The 19,042-nt window shown below is 32.8% G+C and overlaps 2 protein-coding genes across 6 annotated transcripts; one reads left to right on the top strand and one right to left on the bottom strand.

Moving 5' to 3' along the window:
• The first annotated feature begins 5,448 nt into the window (after positions 1-5,448).
• Positions 5,449-7,135, top strand: LOC127839890 (uncharacterized). Its single transcript, XM_052368283.1, has 3 exons — positions 5,449-5,491; positions 6,201-6,419; positions 6,795-7,135. The coding sequence occupies exons 1-3, from the start codon at positions 5,449-5,451 to the stop codon at positions 7,052-7,054; spliced, it is 522 nt and encodes a 173-aa protein (XP_052224243.1). The 3' UTR covers positions 7,055-7,135.
• Positions 7,136-12,082: 4,947 nt separating this feature from the next.
• On the bottom strand, positions 12,083-17,715 carry LOC127837596 (uncharacterized). Of its 5 annotated transcripts, none has more exons than XR_008029348.1 (6): positions 17,596-17,672; positions 14,758-14,833; positions 14,350-14,536; positions 13,897-14,054; positions 13,502-13,720; positions 12,083-12,697 (listed from the first exon to the last, which is right to left on the bottom strand). XR_008029348.1 is itself a non-coding variant. In XM_052364854.1 (6 exons), the coding sequence occupies exons 1-5, from the start codon at positions 17,657-17,659 to the stop codon at positions 13,674-13,676; spliced, it is 465 nt and encodes a 154-aa protein (XP_052220814.1). In that variant the 5' UTR covers positions 17,660-17,715; the 3' UTR covers positions 12,083-12,697; positions 13,502-13,673. The 5 variants fall into 5 exon arrangements, 2 of the variants coding, with proteins under 2 accessions (XP_052220814.1, XP_052220813.1); XR_008029346.1 differs by having other exon boundaries at positions 14,375-14,536; XR_008029347.1 differs by lacking the exon at positions 17,596-17,672 and adding an exon at positions 16,729-16,770 and having other exon boundaries at positions 14,375-14,536.
• Between the last annotated feature and the right edge of the window lie 1,327 nt (positions 17,716-19,042).

The following is a 19,042-nucleotide window of genomic DNA, read 5'->3' as shown; positions in this document are numbered from 1 at the left end:
CTTCTGAGACCGAGACAAACACTCGACTCAGCACTAATCAGAGACGCTCATTCTGCAGTTAAATTTGGAAATAAAACAATTATGCAATAGCATATGGCAATACAAAATATACAAGTACTGATGATCAATCAAATTAATAGTGTCATATTCTCAAGGGAAATACATATATTAGTAGTTAACATTTAAAGCGCAAACACTTTGAATGATGGGGGAAAAATGTCATGTTACAAATAAGCAAAACTGTAAGACTGTTTAATGTTTGTTTATCCAGTTAGTCGAAATTACTGAATATGAAAACTTTGTATTACACACTTTTAGAGAGAGAGAGAGGGAGAGGGGCGAGAGAGAGAGAGAGAGAGGGAGAGAATTTTTTTTACGGTCCATGTGATGTCGACACTCTTAAATGTTATACGGACCAATTCAGTTAAGTGTATCCTGTAACTTAAACCATTATGATTATGTGTCTTATTCCTGTTATCCAGATGTATATGCAAAAGATGTCGACCAGGCTTGGGCCAAAATCCAGGAAGAAAACAAGGCTATACTTACTGAAATTACAGAGCTGTGCAATCGGTAAAGAGTGTAAATATTGACTGGCATAATTTGTAATTTATGGTAAGTTAACTTTTTAATCTTTTAAATTTCGTTTGATAAATTGTTTTTGTTTATTAATGCAATTCTCTCTGTTTTAATTTAGTTCCTTTTTGTGGTGTTAAAATATGAAAAAAATGGTATAATTAAAACTCACGAAATTAAGACATTTTCACGGGATATATGGTAGGTTCGCGCAAAATGTGCCCAAACCAAGATATCAATTATGGGTTTTAGCTGCACATGTTGGGAGTTGTTTTATTTACGCTCGATTGTTTATTGTCGGCTAGGGTACTACTTACATGTACCCCGGGTACCATTAAGTATATTACATGTTCCCCGGGTACGGTCAATATACATAAATGTACCCGTTATTTTAACACTAAATCGGTCGTTTTCGGCTATTAATTTAAATTAATTATTTTTACATTTCTGTTAATTTTCTGTTAAATGGCCTCTGTATATTATTAAAATCTTTAATCAAAAAGCATTTTGATGCAGTTTTTTTTAAAGAAAAGTTTGTTTAAGATATTAAGCAATATCGTTTCACGGTAAAATGGTCTAAGCACGCTTTACGACATCGGATTTTGTGCGGGAATTCAACTCGGGTACAGTCTAATATCGACCAGTTATGTTTAAGTATATTTACCGTGCCTGGGGTACACATGTACATGTACGTATACTAAAGAGTACCAGGGGTACATGTAAGTAGTACCCGAGCCGACAATGAGTTACCAGTTTAGTTACCAGTGTATATTGAAAAAGACAGCAACTGCACTTCTGTAATGTTTGCTGATTTAGGAGAAATTATATACTTTAAAGTTGATTAATTTGTTGTTTTTTCAGGTGCTCTATACTGGTTGATAATACAATTTTCAAAAAAGCATTTAAGATAGAAAGAGAACAAGATCCTGGCTCAAGTTCATTTGAGAATTTCATATATTTCGAGGATTTGTGTTCTGTTTTAACAAAGACTGAGGAAGGATTACGAAGATTTAATTTAAAACGCTCTCTACAAAAGTACACAGGAGGAATAACTTCCATAAATGGAAAGGATACTATACCTGTTTTTCTGTTCTACAATATTGTTTTGCGCAAATCGATACATCACAGGCTTGCAAAAAAACTAGCGCTTCAAATTCAGAAAGAAGTATTGTGTGACAGTAGTGAAGAAAAAGAAGACTGCCTATCGTCGTTTGAACTGTATAAGCTTGTTTCAAAAACAAGGTTCCACGAGGCAGACATTCTTTTTCCCAAAATGCCATCAAATTTTCCATGACACGGTAATGTAAACGATTATTCAAAACCAACACTTCAGAGCCAATCTCTTTTTATGCAGCGATCAGGACTCTTTACTGCCCAAAGAAATATGTCAACACGAAAATCTCATATGAGGAGGTAAGAGCGCTAACCATCGCGAAGAAACTTGATGCAACCCAGAAAAGTGGCGTTAGAACTGCAGATCCCAGGAAATGGCTCCCGCCGGAGTCTGCTGTATTGAGACTTGCACAGCTGCTTAGAATCTACAGATTAAATATCTAGAAATAATGGGAACACACAATGCTACGATACCCAACTTCTTACAAAGTACCTGTCTCAGAAAAATCTCAGCTGGTGAAATAGAATATGACTTCGGACCCGAGTCAAGTTTTCAAACTCTGACAGACCTGCCTGAATTCATTGCTCCACCAGCCCGAAATAAAAGACCCAGACAATACACCTCAAAGTGGAAAACGGCGGAAACGCATACTTGCGTCCACACCAAGGCGGTGAATAGCACAAATTTTAAAGAAACAAAGTGAAATAAAAAAAATCAATTAAAAATCCGGTTTTGAAGTAAAATCAATTAAAATGATGTAATTATATTATTATGCAAGTTATATTTATATATTAATTATAATTTGTTAAACTAAATAAATACAACTTGTAAAGCTGCATATTATGCACTGTTGAAAAAACTAAATTTATTCCGAATTTGATGTCTTATTCCAACTTCAAATAATAGTGTTATATATTGGTATTGCCATTTGCTTATATATATATATATATATATATATATATATATATATATATATATATATATATATATATATATATATATATATATATATAATCTATTACTTAACATTCTATAACAGTACTATAACAGTACTGGGTCACGTCACGTCTGTGACAAAGCTCTAGTACGAATACTGTTGTCATGTTATTGGACGTGCTTTTAAACTGAGCCGCGTATTGCGAAAACAGGTCTTATGTCTTAGGAGTTCCGAGTTCCAACTCGTTTTCTTATTTTTCATAATCTTTGTAATTGTTATCAAGACTTTTTTTTCATTTATACGAATACTGTCGTCATGTTATTGGACGTGCTTTTGAAACTGAGCCGCGTATTGCGAAAACGGGTCTTATGTATTAGGAGTTACGACAAGCCTGCCATTCGCCGTGTGAAATTTGAAAATGCACAACCTTTGAAACTGTATAATTAATTTTGATGTTATTATGTTATATATCATTGACACAACTCTTAAATTGCATTGTATTTATATTATTATATCATTATGCTATGTATTATGGGCCGTAGGCCTTGATTTACTCAATAAACTGTTCTGTTCTGTTCTGCAGTATACTATTTTTATGTTATTTTCAACATAGTTGAACATAAGAGAAATTTAGAATAATGGAGATGTATCAAAGTTTGATTACCGCGCAAACTAAGCATTGTGAATTTTGTTTCATTGTGCCAACTACGTCTATCACTAATTGAGCGTCTGTGGGTGTTTTCTCATACTACATTTTCATCACTTGTTAGGTGATTTTTTATTGAATGCTAAGACAATACTGTCAAGAGCATATACACGTTCATACTGACTTTACTGTACATATTGGGTATTGCCGTTTACTTGTATTAATTTTATAAACATATTATTCAACAGAAGGCTAATGTACAGTAAACAATTTACAAATATGAAAATGTATCAAATGTATATATGTACGAGTGTGAGAATTACGTTTCATTAAAATTGTGTATTATTCAATTATCGTTTTATTTTCAATTTTCTGACATCGTTTAAATACATAAAGCCTGAAAATGATAAAATCTTGATAAATGTACTCTTCAAACAAGAAAGGTAAATCTTGATTTGGAAGGTTATTCTGATTATGATTTCTATCTCCAGAAACCTATAATTGAAATTATTTCTTTATTGGTTTCATAGAGTATCCATATGATATGTGTTAAAATATCTTTAATATGATTATATAAAGTGTATTATTATGTAATCTTGTTTTGATAGGAAGTTCCCATTTAAATTACATGTTTTGTGTTAATTGTTAAAAACATGCATTCAATAATCCTATTGTGAAATAAATATATTTAACAGTTCATATAGCTTTTATCACTGACCACTGATATTAACATCTGGAATAGAGCCCAGTAAGAGGGAAATTAATTACCTAGGAATCATGCCTCTGTGGTCTGTGGTCATTATCAATTTGTTCAGGGCAATTCATGGTGGTTTTCTAACGGTATTAGGCACTACCTGGCTGAGTAAGCGAAGTGGTAAAAAGTTACAGACTGTGTTACTTAAAATTATCACAAGAAGAAATATAAACGAATTAAGAATGTGATATTTTTATTATTAGAATGCAATAACTCAATTTTATAAACCTCATTGACAATGTTAATCCAATGCTTATAAACTTTCTCCATCTCGTCACCAACCATGTATTCTCTATATAAACTATAGCGTTCATGCTGCGTCTCAATACACTTTAAAATGTCAAATTCTAGAACATAAAAATCGTTGATAGGAATATGAACTGACGGTAAACCACGTCACGTGATCTAATGCCGGAGATCAACTAGTTTATACGATCACTGCTTTATTAGGTCAGTGTTTGCAACAGAAGCAGAATTAAAGGCAATATTGTGTCATTTAAATTACATAATTGGGACAAATAACGGATTAGCATTGATGTTACAAATATGTTTTGATGTAGTTTTCGTTAAATGATGATTGTTTTAGTAAATGTCTATGGCACATACACTTAACTATAATTTCTCAGACATGTTTTGTAAATCTTAGTCGGCAAGAGAGAGTACATAGAAGAACGTTAGATACGATTTATTGATGCATGGCTGTATTAAATGATAAAATAAACCTTTGTTCAAACAAGCATTTAATTCACTGTGTTAAAACTGTCACAGTTCATACATATACGAGGAATGAGACTCTGTGTGATATCGTTTTGAAATCAAGAACTCTTTCCCGTACAACCTTCAGATTGTTATAACGCACCAGAGACACGGATGGTAGTTTTCTTTAAAGACAGAACACGTTAAAATCACATGTTTAAGAAATTTTGGCATACCATAACTTCCTATTGGATTTATTTGTGTATAGTCCGGACAGAAAGACGCCGGAAGTGCTGTTCCTCCTCGGAGCGACCGGTGTGGGGAAAGGTTCAATGGTGAACACAATCATCAAAGCATTGTGTTAAAAGTACTCCCCCAAAGCCAAGACGGGTCATGGGATTGCTGATACGAAAACACTTACACTTCAATGGTAGATTGTTATAGAATCAATACGTTCGTTGACAAAATAAACCGTGACATGTATAGACCGCATCTGAAAGTAACAATATACATATAGCTCAGTTAGATATATCAATACACGTACGGTACATTGTATTTTCTTTTATTATACATACTAGTACTATATCGATTAGATAAGAATATCGATGTTTTTTTCTTACATTTATAGGTTCATACACTGTGGCATTGAGAAATTTGAACTCCAAGATTTGCAAAACGATGCGTTTAGTAAATGTTTTGCCAAAAAAAATTGCCCACTATAATATATGCAGCCGGAAAGGGTAACGAGAATAGTGCAGAATTTCGGAGGTAAATTCTAAGCGTAATCATATTCAATTTACCACTTTCTGGTTCCTTGATAAAAAGGTTCTAATACAAAAATGGTTTTATTGAAAAGCTATATTTTTATGATTCACATACTATGTATTGAACAATTTACATTTGTATTTTAATTTATGTTCTCTATATTTTACTTGTATGCCGTTGTGTATGTTTGAAGATTATTAGGTCCTTCAGTTTATTTTCTACTCTCGTGGAAGTTCTCATTTTGTATTTTATCTGCACTTGCGATTTAATTCTATATGTACACAATAGACTTAAACTAGTATTTGAAAGATTTGGGAGAAAAACCTTGGAGTGCTAAAACATCTTTTGGCGGTATCGTTTAAAATCTTTTACCACCTCTATTATAATAATTTGAAAGAAACTACCATCTGTTCAAGCTATAGTTCAGCGTTACTTATACATATGGAAAAGCTGATTTTCCCAAGTATTGCACTTTTATATTCTTTGGCATGAAGTTTCTCGGTTTTTCGAAAATGACTTTCGTGGACACGTTAAATCGTCGATTTCTGTATACGGTACAAATGAGGAATTTGCGTCGTTTATTTTCCAGTCTGTTTGTATGATATTCGTTGATCGTTTAACCCACGAAATCAACACAAATTTATGCGCCACGAATGATAATGATTTTATTGTTTGTGGAATTTCTGATTACTATTGTGTGCACTTTTTCCAGGCTTCATTCCTCCAGGCACCCCCGTTACTTTTCTGCAAGATCAGCAAGCCGAACAAGGAGTAGGTTGCCTTAAGCGATTTTACACCAGCCCTCGCGATGAATGGAAGGTCACCAAGGTTGTGTTTGTCGCCAGTTGTACGCAGGCCCTTCCAGCCAATTTGATTGAATGTGTCAACGATGTCCTTAAACCCTTTGACAGGAGGACGGGTTTGTCGAAATGTAAGTCAGGCTTGCTTTTTAACAGAAGTATCAAAACCCCGTTAGCTTTTATTCCGAACACAGGGTTTAAACGTGTAATGATGTGTTTTTGATGTACCATCTTGTTTTGTAAGTAATTTTGTGTAAAATCTCACTCGTAGTCTAAAATGTTTACTAGATGTCAGTTTACATCGTTATTGTTTTTAACCCAATATACGGAAAAAAGTTTTACCTTTACGAATCGGCATGCGCATGGTAAATAACTTGAAACTTGCTGGCGTGGGAGGTATATTTATTGTATATCGGTGTCTTTAGTTGTCTGCGTTTTTGCTGCATTATATTGTCCATGGTAAATAAAGTAATAGACATTCATTATTATTTTTGTTTACATTCCAGTCGATATCGACGTGTTCGTAGCCATCACTAAATTTGATTTAGTTGAGGAGCAGAGCAGCTTTGAGACCGATTCTCAAGATGACAAAACGATAATCATGAAAGACTTTCTTGCACGAGAACGCGAAGTGGCCACACATTTCAGCATCGACGGCTCCTTAAAGCACAACAGCATCCGCCGGGTGAGCTACGTGGACGGTCACAGCGAGGAAAACCCTTTCATCGAGAACATCGCTTTTAGGTTCGTGCGGCAGATGATGTAGCCGAGGCGGAGTAAACATCAAGTGGAAAACAAGCCTTCACCAGTTGTCACCCCTCGAGTAGAGATGACAAGAACGCTGAGAGGTGGATGAATGAAATCTTTGTAGCCATTATCATCGCATTCCTTTACATGATTATGTCCAAGTCAGTATAAAGATGCGGATGTTGAAAGGGAGGCGTGTTTAAATCGTCCAAGGTATACGATCAAATTGGGTTTGCTGTATTGATGATAAATATGTATCACGTATATTAAATGATATGCATTAAAATGTACCACCATAAACTTGTTTTAGAAAGCTCAAGGTTTTAGAGCAATTATTGCAAAACTGAACATGTTAAAATTGGATTTTACAGATTATTTACAGTAAGGTTTTTGGATAACATAATAAAATAACAACACGCATATTATGCTTTTCATAATTTCGAAAACATATTTATCACTACAGTAGCTTTAAAAAAAAAAGCTGTATTGAATCATTTACTTCAGGAATGTTTAACCAAGTCCCTTGAAGGTCATTTAGATTAAAATATTAGAATTTTCAACAACATTCTGTAGGTTTGCACCAACATTTCTGTTTGTTTGTTGCTTTTGCTTTAATGCACTGTATATACCAATGTTAATTGTAAATTTTGTCTCATGGATCTGTTTGCCAAATATACAACAATAAATTATTTATGGACAATACACACAAGTTTCTAGGCCATACAATTTTGTTAAATATCTTAAGAAAAAAACAAACACAATTTAAGCATAATTAATATAATTGTGTTTTGATACGTATGCATGAATAAATAAATGGCCTGTCATAATGCATTTATTTGGTGAAATTTTCAAATATAAATTATAAATTTTATTATCAAATCATATTTCATGTACAATACGTTGTTAATGCATTTGAGGTGATGTGATACTATTTTGAGATAAGGTATTTAAGTAACAATTTACACATAGAAGACACTCGCTAAATAAATAAAGTAAATTATTAAAAGTGTATTTCCAGTGTTATATCTAGCTCTGTATTGTTCGCTTTAACACGAATTGTTGCGTTTAAAGTTTCATAGAGTGCATACTATATATAATAAGTATGCTTGGACTGTAACAACTGTTCAAGCGACCTAACAGTAAGTGACTTATTTTATGAGTCCAGCCTCCAAGCTAGTAATATACTTAGTCCAGCTTCCACGCTAGCCATGGACTTTCTTTATTAGTCCAGCTTCAAAGCTGGTAATGGACTTTGATTAGTCAAGCCTCCACGAAAGTAATGGACGAAACAAGTCCTTGTCTTTCTGATCGGAGCATCGGGCTTAAACTCAGCACCCCATCTATTCCGTTCTGAGCAGCTCTAATGTCTAGTGCTCTACGCCAGGAATTTGTTGGCCATCATATTGTGCCTTGAGGATTCCAATCTTAGACATGTCTTGTTCTGATGTGCTTTACGCAGAGTGTGGTCCATCCTGTAGACATTGTTCGATCGAGCATTATAAAACGTGTTTTGATGTGTCGGAAAATGAAATTCCAGACATAATCCCTTTTAGCTCACTTGAGCATAACGGTCTTTTGTGATCGCAATTGGCCCGTCATGCGTCGTGTGTCGTCAAAATTTATCTTGTAAACAGTCTAGAAGCCACATTTATGGTCCAATCTACATGTGTATGGTTAGAACATTTGTCTTTATCGAGTTCGAAACTTGGTCGCATGAGGTTTAAAAACTAGGTCTTAAGGTCAATCTGGAGAAAAAGCTTATTAACATTATATAAGTCAAGTTAATTGTCGAATCTTCTTAAAACTTTTTCGAAACATTTGTTTTAATGATGTCTAAATTGAGTGCAAAAATGGTTCCAGTTCGTCGAAAAACATGGCCACCGAAGGGTCTGGGTAATATTCCTTGTATTGCTCTAGAGAAACCTTGTGAGCACTATATAATTTACATTTTTAGTCCAATCGTCATGCACTTGGTCAGACCATTTGTACTTTTAATAGTTTTCCCGAGTTTGAAAAGTGTTGTGGTTCGTCGAAAAATATGGCTGCCAAGGGGCGAGGCAGTTTTTCTTAGATGAATATAGCGGAACCTTGTTAAATCTCTAGAAGTCAAATTTTGTGTCCAATCTTCATGAAACTTGGTCAGAATTGTTTTCTAATAATATCTAAGTTTGCAAATATTTGCGTCATCTTGAACAAATATGCGGGACAGTTTTCTTTATTTGTCCAATATCATGAAACTGTGTCCTAATGAAATCTTGGTCACATGACGTCAAAAATCAGGAAACGAGGTCCAATACAAAATGTTTTGTTTACACTCTATAAGTCGCATCGATTTGTTCCAATCTTCTTGAAATTGGTAAAATCATTAACTCTAATGATATGTAGGCCGAGGTCGAAAACAAAATATGCTTAGATATTAAATATTTATCTTTAATTAAGTACTTTTATTACTTCTTAACTCCACATTCTTACAATAGTTAATATTATTCGGGTCTCAAGTGAGCGCCTTAGAGTTAATGGCCCTCTTGTTTTGTTTTGTTTTTCTACAATATTTTTGTCCAGGAAGTGTGTTCTTTTTGTTTTTCCACGCAAAGAATTCATTGTGAACTTGTTTTGTTCACACTTGGCCAAAGTAATAATACAATGTCAGAGATGTTATGTAATGGTTTTGCTATATGTATTTTTACTTTGTTGTACAATGTGTTTGTTTCATTTTTTAAATCACAATAATGAGAGTGCTGGGTTAATGTTAGCAATCATTTTAATTTGTGTTTATCTTGTCTTAGTTCAGATTATCGGTTGTTGTTAGAGATTTCATGCTTTGGTACTAAAAAAACTGCAAAGTTCATCAATGTTTTGAAAATGTTATGTTGTTATTTTGTATGTTTATTCACATGCTTTTCTTTGTGGTATAGATAACTAATAAGTTTAATCAATGCATCTAGCGCAGTATTCGATTGCAAAGACGACGAAATGATTGAACGCTATTTTGAAAACAACGTTTTAATATCTGGCAAACCATTTGCTATTATGTCATTGACATTTATGAAACAATTGATTGGTTGAAGTCAGACTACTCGCTAAGTATCATCCTAATATATACCATAATATATTCTTTTAACTCTGACTTGTCTAAATAGTTTTCAGGGAAGCTTATCTTTAGCCAACAACTTAGTACACATGTAAACGCAGTCATCAGTATTTTATCTAGACTATTCAACGAATTGTCCGCGTTAAAATTCTCACCCAAATGTCGACCCCGGCGTCCAGGTAAACGTCAAAATTCTCCATTTAATTGTTTCTACTTCGGCTGTTCAATTAAAACATAAACAAGTGTGTTCGGAGTCATTGTGTAAGGTCATGGACCAATTTCCATAACTCGGACCGGAAATTTAGCAGAAATTTACCTCTTTTTGTACTTTAAAATCTGAATAAGTTTAAGTGCGCAACATATCAACAACACTGTTTTTACTATTGGTACACAATTGAAATTGCATACAATTGCTCGCGGTGATGTTGCGAGGTCTTCGACCAAGTTCCATGCCTCTGACTTGCGAACGTCACGTATACATCTGTGTTTTATGATTTTTAAAGGGTGCATTCTAGTTGTTTGTTATTATTCAGACTTAAAATTCCAGCTGTTGATTGCTTGCCATATATAGTGTTAAACATCTTGTATGTTTCTATCATAACTCCTCGCAATCGAAGAAATTTCAAAGTGGGTAGTTTAATAAATGTAAGTCTTCCCTCGTATGACATATCCTTAAGTTTTGTTAACATGTTTATCTCGTAGTTGTTGGATACAGGCCTATATTGGGTGTACAACTTTTTAATGATTTTACGATTGTTTTATTGTCATTTCATCGAAACACAAACGATCAATATAGCTCTAGCCGCATAAAATTCTAACCTTTGATCCGATTATTCAAAATGCAAATTAATAAGTTTTAGTACACTTTTAAACAAAACTATGAATAAAACCGGAAAAAACGCACCAATACGAGTTAAGAACAAATAACAACATAACATTTGAGAAAAATTGGAATTCATAATTTTTCTTGCCTATAGGCCTTTGTCATAGATAATAATCCGGTGTTACGATGGAAGATATGGCCATAATGCCAGAACATGCATTTTGAGTTCTATCCAATATGTATTTGTCAGAAATTACAGTTTTTATTAAAAAGACTATTATAATACGCATCAATGCGCTCACACAGAATAAAAAACATTGAATTTCAATAAATGAAGAACACTTTTTTTAAACGAGTTTATTATATTAATGACTAATTGAAAAGAAGTTATATTCGATTAAGAACTTTTATATTTGCAATATCTGCTTCTCCGTTTGGTTATTTTAGAATATAAAATAAGATTACCATACATCTTTCGTACCAAACATATGAATCAATTTACGTCCCAGAAATCTCTAAAGTCATAGAAAAACAAATCATTTATTCATTTATCGAAGCATAAACGCATACTATTTCCGCAACTGAGTGTTTAAAGTCATGTTTCAGTAGAGTGCAAGTGTAAAAGGCGATTAATGAAAATGCCTTTAAACTGGATGTTAGGCTCATGATAAACCACATGCACTTTATGGCCTGTTTGAGTTGGCAAAAGATGGGCTATTTCCACAAGGCAAAATAATTATGATCTGGTATAGCAAACACGAATTGAGGATCAGTACTAACAAATTATGGTCCGTTTGATTAGTGGAAACAAACATTTTTGAGGAAATTTCAGCATTATTTTGGGGATTATTTAAACAGGTACATTATCTCATGCCATTTCTGGTATTAAAACACATGGGCCGAGTTTGTAACGGGTATAACTGAGAGCTCAAATTGCATAGTTGACATTGTTGGCAGCTGAGGTTAATGAACTTAACCCTGTACTTATAAGTAATCTGTGCCTGCCGTAAAAGAAATATTAAGGAAACACACTATCGATGTTTGTATCAATTACATGGATGCTAAACCTTCTTACAAACAGCTCGGAAGTGCTAATCCGACACGTGTGAAAGTATTGTGTACAGACTAAGTAATATAATGTATATGTTATCATATGTTAACTTTTTGGATATTTTGTAAGTAATAGAATGTATATGTTATCTTATGTTAACTATTTCGATAATGTGTATACATTCAGGCACTTTGAATCAACAACAAACATGTCTCTGAAGGTGAATGAAGTCCTTTTCAAAGTTCGTCAGACGCTTGAGCTTAAATCTTCAATGGAGTACATATAGCCTTGACGACATAAACGACTGCAATTATGCAAACAATCAATGCACACATTTCATAAATATGCGTCTTAAACTTTTTCAGCTTTAGTTTTAATCTCATTATCAATGGCATTGTATCAAGTTTAATTTGATTCTTCTGTCGCTTTGGTTGCATCATCTTCTTGATAAACTCCAGGGCGATATTGTCAATGTAAGGATCATCCTCACTATCACCGACGTAGCTCATCCAGTGAATACTGGTGTGTTTTTGAACTCCTGTGATATTAAACACATTGGCAACCTTTTCTTCTGTTTTCTCGAACTGAGCCGCTGTTATTATTTCTGTCGCGTTTTCTTCAGGTACTGCTTTCGGGAATCTCTTCATTCCCTGAACCAAATCACATTTGGTGATGACTATGAATACGTCAGCATCGTCTGATGTAAAAAAGCAGTTTATTAAGATGAGAAGAACGACGTATACTCCAATGGATTGTTAAGATATATCAATAGATCTACTCAATCACACTTAAAACGCTAAATATTTATAATAAGTCGAAACATATTCATGGTATCAATTTGAGAATACATGCTTTGTCGTTTGAAAATATTACACGTCTGTATAAACATATTTTTATAAATGACGCTGGGTCACTTAAGAGCCAAGCGTTTGATTGAATCATGCAAAGAACGTAAAACGAGGACATGATACATGATACTTAATTTGTAAATGTTAAAACATGTATTAAGGATCTTATTCTTAGTCAAATATTTTAAATAACGCTATTTGGTGATTTTCTATTAAAGTGCTATTGCGTGTTTGATTTGCTTTCATCTTCCTGTGGATCAATTCAAACAAAAGTCGATGAGACATTAACAAGTGATTAATGTGTTTCTTTTCAAGTTTTTTGCGATATTTCTTTATTTAAAAAAGTGGTGAGTTAAAAGTATGAAAAGTGTACAAAGCAAAACGATATTTTTCGCTGACTTTGTCCTGTAGGATTTAAACTCAGACAATGCTACAGACCACTTCTAATAAAACGATACATTTATTGGAAATGTAAAACTTTAACAAAGCGGTCATCCGATAGAACATATATATATATATATATATATATATATATATATATATAATGATTTCTTGTCAATAATTACACAGTGCGTGAAGAATAAATAGACGTGTTTTATTAAACATATTGCATAAATAGCTGTTCAAGTAAATACAGTGAATATAGGGCTTACATTGTAGATACCCAGTCTTGGGATCAAACGTTTTCAATATTCTTTTAATAACATCTACCAAACCAGTTGGAAGCATTTGACTGCAAGTTGCGACAAACACGACTTTCGAAACCTTCCATTCCTTGCGACAATTGATGTATATTTCTCTCAAACACCCAACATAGTTATCGCTCTAAAGCTTTTGTAAATGCGTTATAGATGTTTCAGGTGGAATGAATCCTGAAAGATAAAACGTATACATTCAAGTCGATAATTTTACTCGCACCTTTATGGAGATTGTTTTAAATATAGCTGGATACCGATTTTACTTTCATTGACACTTATGTATTGCATTGCAATGAGTTGTATGTGTCTAACATGGGTATCTGAAGATGTTAATCGAAATAAGCACATACCTCCCAAAACCACCTCCAATATTTCTTGAATATCTTGTGAATCCTGGAATCCCATTCCATCCGCGTCAATAATGTTTGGTAACTGTTGCCAGCAATCTCCAATGACCTCTTGTTGTAAACTCTGTAAATCACACTCCGCAATACCACAGTGGTCAAACCTAAAACAAAAACATGTATTTACCGGTCTTACACCAAAATTATTGACTAAAAACTAAACCATACAGTTCCCTTTTTAAAACGTTCTTTCTTGAGACAAATTTATTTTAGTGTATGTGTTTAAGGTAAGCTATTTAACATGAAAATATATCTCTTTATCCCTACTGGATATTAAATTGAGTATTCGAATCAATCCAAATAAAAATGGCAAGCGGAATGAAAGGTTTGAATATCACTTTTTTTAACAGACATTTGTAGATTTACATCTTAATTATGTATATATATAAATATATAAACCTGGTTAAACATCGTTCTCACATACCAATCAAACGTAAGCGTAACTGAGCCTTCACGTCCTCGGCCAGACTTAGCTTTGTAGAAATATTTTCCGGTCAAGGCCTTGATGATTGTGTTAACCATCGAACTTTTTCCTACACCGGTGCTTCCAAGAAGTAAAATAACCTCAGGTGTCTTTCTGTCTTCTCTATAATAAACGGAACACACAACACACGGATAGAAACGTTTTGCAAACAAAGTTTTATTTAACTTTAATTTTTCGTCTATAGGAAGAAATTGTATATCTCTGAAGGACGTGACAAACATTCTTAAACATTCTTAATTAGAAAAGGCATGTGATCAGTTGGGCAGGTCAGACAAGCGAATCGATATAACGTTACATGTGAAAACAATCAAATGTTATTTTACCGTTTGCACAAATCGGCAATTTCCCTAAGAAGTACTTTATTTGTCTTCTTTTGTTCGTCTTTCGTTTCAGTGGCATCTGATAATTTAAACATAAGCATATTTAAAATATTTAAAAGATATTATTTAAATATGGGCCGCGCTCTGGAAAAAAGGAAAACCGGAATGAAAAGTTGTTACTAATTTTGTCATAGATTTGATAGTATATTTCTTTGACGATCAAGTATGCATGCATGTAACGCATTAAGATCATTTTGTTCTGTAAAAGTTGTATGTATTTAAGTAGCCTAAAAACACTACATCCTACTCGGATAAGCATAAAGTCGGATTAAAAAGACTATTGATTTAAGAATCACGTTTACATTAACACACGTACATGCGTTATTTGCCTTCAATTATTCTTGATGATTTTCTAATGAGATAACATATTCAACAACAAATCAAATGAACATTTTCAATAAAGTTTTCCCTAATGTGGCATGTAAGAAATGATTTTTACTCTAATGATATTAGCTATTTCGTTATTTTTACATTAAATATATTGTATCATCAATAAAAGGTCGTGTATGCGATTGTTTTGTATGCCTCCTATTCATATGTGCATTTAAAAATATGTAACAATTTACTAGTATTATAAAAATGCACACAAAAATTCTAGCCAATAAGTTATTGATATAAGTATATTCTCTACTGGGTGTTTTCTACTTTCGATATCTTAATAGCAATGCTTGATCAACAATACGATCGTAAATATTCTTAAAATCGTTGACTAATATAGATGATTATATAGATGAATATATGCACACGACAGGAAAACAATCGATGTGAGGGTAAGGCTGACGACTTTTGACATTCGCCATTATTGAGTATAACAGTAAGCATTAATAATTGCAGAGATATGACGTCGAAGGTAATGTACAATGAAGTTTAGAACCAAAGCTATCTATCAAATTGTTTACTTTTGATTATAAATGTATGAACGACGTCAGCGGTTTTCTTCAATGGTTTAAAAGAATCATCTCCTTTTTTAATAGTTTTAATAGAAGGGGTGGTTTTTTATATATCGCATTCATAATTTCTTCGCAAATATTTCGGTAATGTCTGTACTTGTCCGAAAAAAACACACACTTTGTTCTGTTGTATTTAAGTAATATTTGGATGCGCTCTTCTAAATTTAAATAATGGATTTTTGTTAATCAATATCAAACTTTCGACATCATCGGAAAGGCTTTTCCATTCGGAAATGGTTCATGATTATAGTGTTTTTAATCGATGTATCTTGTAGAAAAAATGATAAAAAGATGTAACGTTAGCCTATTTAAGGAATTTTAACCGTTATTTTAACCAGAGCCATTTCATTGCAACTTAAAACTTTAAATCCGATCGATTGTCCTCAAGCGAATCAAATAAATGCCTTTTTAACTTTGTAATATCCATGTAGTTACGTCGTAGACGTGGGTTGCAAGAACATATTCAATAACATATAATATAGTTAACAATACGACTGCGTGTTGCTTGCTATAAAGGTTGATATACATGTATATACATATATAAATCACAATAGATGAGCAATAACGCGAAACTCATTGAGAAAACTTTGATGGTAAAGTTAATCTCTTTGCGAAGCTTCTATATGTTTTTATTACGGGGACATAGATACACTTTAAAACAAACGATATCAGGAGAGAAATTCATGTCCGCTATCATCTTATTAAAAAAGACAAATACATGTATATTCTACCATACACTTGATCGTAATTTGGGCTAAAGAACATATTGACAGCCTTTTTTGCTTTTTTATTAAAATGTACATAAAGCATATTATTGCCGTTACGATACAACGATTTATAGAGAAGTGTGTTTAAAAAAGTCATAACCCACTGTCCGCCATATTGTAAACTACCCATAAAAAATCAACATGGTAGTGGTTGACGTCAAACTATTTAGCACTTCAAGTTTTATGATCAAGATTACCAGCTTGATTATTTCCGATATTGTAGGGATCTGCACGTGCACGAACGTTTGCTAGTTCGTCACTTCCGATCGAAATACCTTAATTAAAAAAGAATATATTAATGTTTGTGAAACGGTCTTCGAAGACATATTGAGATTCCGTTGATGACAACTAACAGAGGAAGTCACATTCATGCAGTCGTAGTATTTTACGCTGAACATTCATCTTGACCACCCGGTTAGAAATTTTAAAATCTAAACGGACATTCCTTAGCTGAGTTGTATTTATGCAGACATCTCAAAAATGAAGATGTTTATAAAATAATAAATAAGACCGTTAGCCCGCGAGGAATGCAATAATTAACACCAGATCGTATACATATATGGACTTGTTTTGTTTGCCCCATATTCATTGGTGCATTTCAAAATATGTTATAATATTAAAGCATCGAAACATTTTAGTCAATATGCTATTGATGCAACATGGCTAATATCAGTGATTTATTAATTTACATAATCAGCAATACATGCTTTTTGCAAAATAAATGCATATTCACAATGAGATGAACGTTGGCGACAGAGAGATTTAGTGTATGCAATATTGATAACTGTTATTTCAAAAGTAAAGAAAGTAAATTATATCATACAAATAATGTCGATAGATGATATAAATAGAGCCTTAGAAAAAGCTAAATACACCATAAACAATAAACTTAAATAAGTAACATACTTGACTTATAGACATTTAAAGAGAGTGTAAAGCAGGAACTACAACAACAACAAGAAATAAAGTGTCAGTTATAACAATATCCCCCAACATGCATTAATACATAGTACAAAGAGTTATATGTTCATTCAAATATAAATACACCAAAATAAGTTGCTTACATTGACTAACAAATTAATCTTACACAACTTTACTTCGCTAACCTGTATTTTCATCACCAGACATCGCAATGTAAACTCAAGTTAACGTTGAACAGTTCATTTCAGAGCTTATCTTAAGTCATTAAATTTGAAGTGCTTATGATCATTGTGTTAAAGCGATTATGTATGCTCTCCGTTATTTATAACCCAACATACAACCACTCCGTTACGATACCTGTAACCCTCAGTTGTTAATTAACAGCGAAATTTCGTTAGTTCAACGTAACAAAACAATAGAATGTTAGAAGTTTCACGGAACATCTTGGACATTATATTTTTAATATAACATGCCATTTTCTAAATAAACCTGTCAGTTTTCTATAGGAAACAAGTGGAAATTGTGCAGAAACACATAACTACACAGTATAAAACGAACGTTAATTTCAGTGATGCGTTGTGTCATTATTTTCTGTATTTAAAATATAATTTATCCCTCTCTATATAAATTCTGAATGATAGTTGCATAATTAAAATAAACATTTTAATTTGTTCTGTCTGAGGTTTTATTCTCGAACACGTTTTATTGAATATAAAACATAAGAATGCTCTTTAATTTTTTAAAGAAGCATTCATGAAAAGGATTACGTTAATAACTTATTAACGTTCAAATAATATCAAACTGCCTCGAGTATGTACGGGAGTGATTAGACTCACGTCTAATTTAAAACTTCTATTGAAGCTTTATTTTGTGAAAACATGTGAACTAAGCTTATTTTAAGCGAATAATTAATGTACATATGAAATACAGACTAACATAGAGGATACGTAGAGGAGTTCATTCATTTCAAATGATTCAAAAAACGATTTGCATGAAAGTGTACATCTGTGTTTAACAAATTTGTCTCGTTTGCTTTATGTTCCATTAATGGATTATCTTAATAAACCTCAAATACATGCATTCTTCGTAAATTTCAATCACTCAACGGTACACTGTCCTCTGATAAAATAAATAAAATATTCGTGTGCATGTAATTGGTATTGTTTGATAGTCCTCAAGCTTATGCTTACTCTAAAATGGTTTAGTACAACATATTGCTATAAATAAGCACTTCAAAATTGGCATCATAATACTTGATGTATTGATTAGAATTTGTGTGTGCTTTTATATAGAATTTCAATGTACAACGGTCAAGAGACAGATGTAGCAAAAACTGTAACCATTCTCAAATAAGTAAATATGTTCATTTTATTTTTTCACTTAAACAATTTGTTACTCTTGCTTACAGATTTCCTACTGTGGACTGCACTAAACAGAAATTTACATAGACTATTACGCATACAATGAATGGCCAATTTATTTTGCATTCTTTGTTGAATGTGTTCACAAAACAACGGCGTTGTTACATGGCTTAATGATTATTATACTCCGTGCGTGGTACATCATGAAGCTTATTGTTTCCCAGATGTG

The sequence above is a fragment of the Dreissena polymorpha genome, chromosome 7 (assembly GCF_020536995.1).
Source record: "Dreissena polymorpha isolate Duluth1 chromosome 7, UMN_Dpol_1.0, whole genome shotgun sequence".
Taxonomy (NCBI): Eukaryota; Metazoa; Mollusca; class Bivalvia; order Myida; family Dreissenidae; genus Dreissena; species Dreissena polymorpha.
This window is presented reverse-complemented; position numbering and strand designations above follow the sequence as displayed.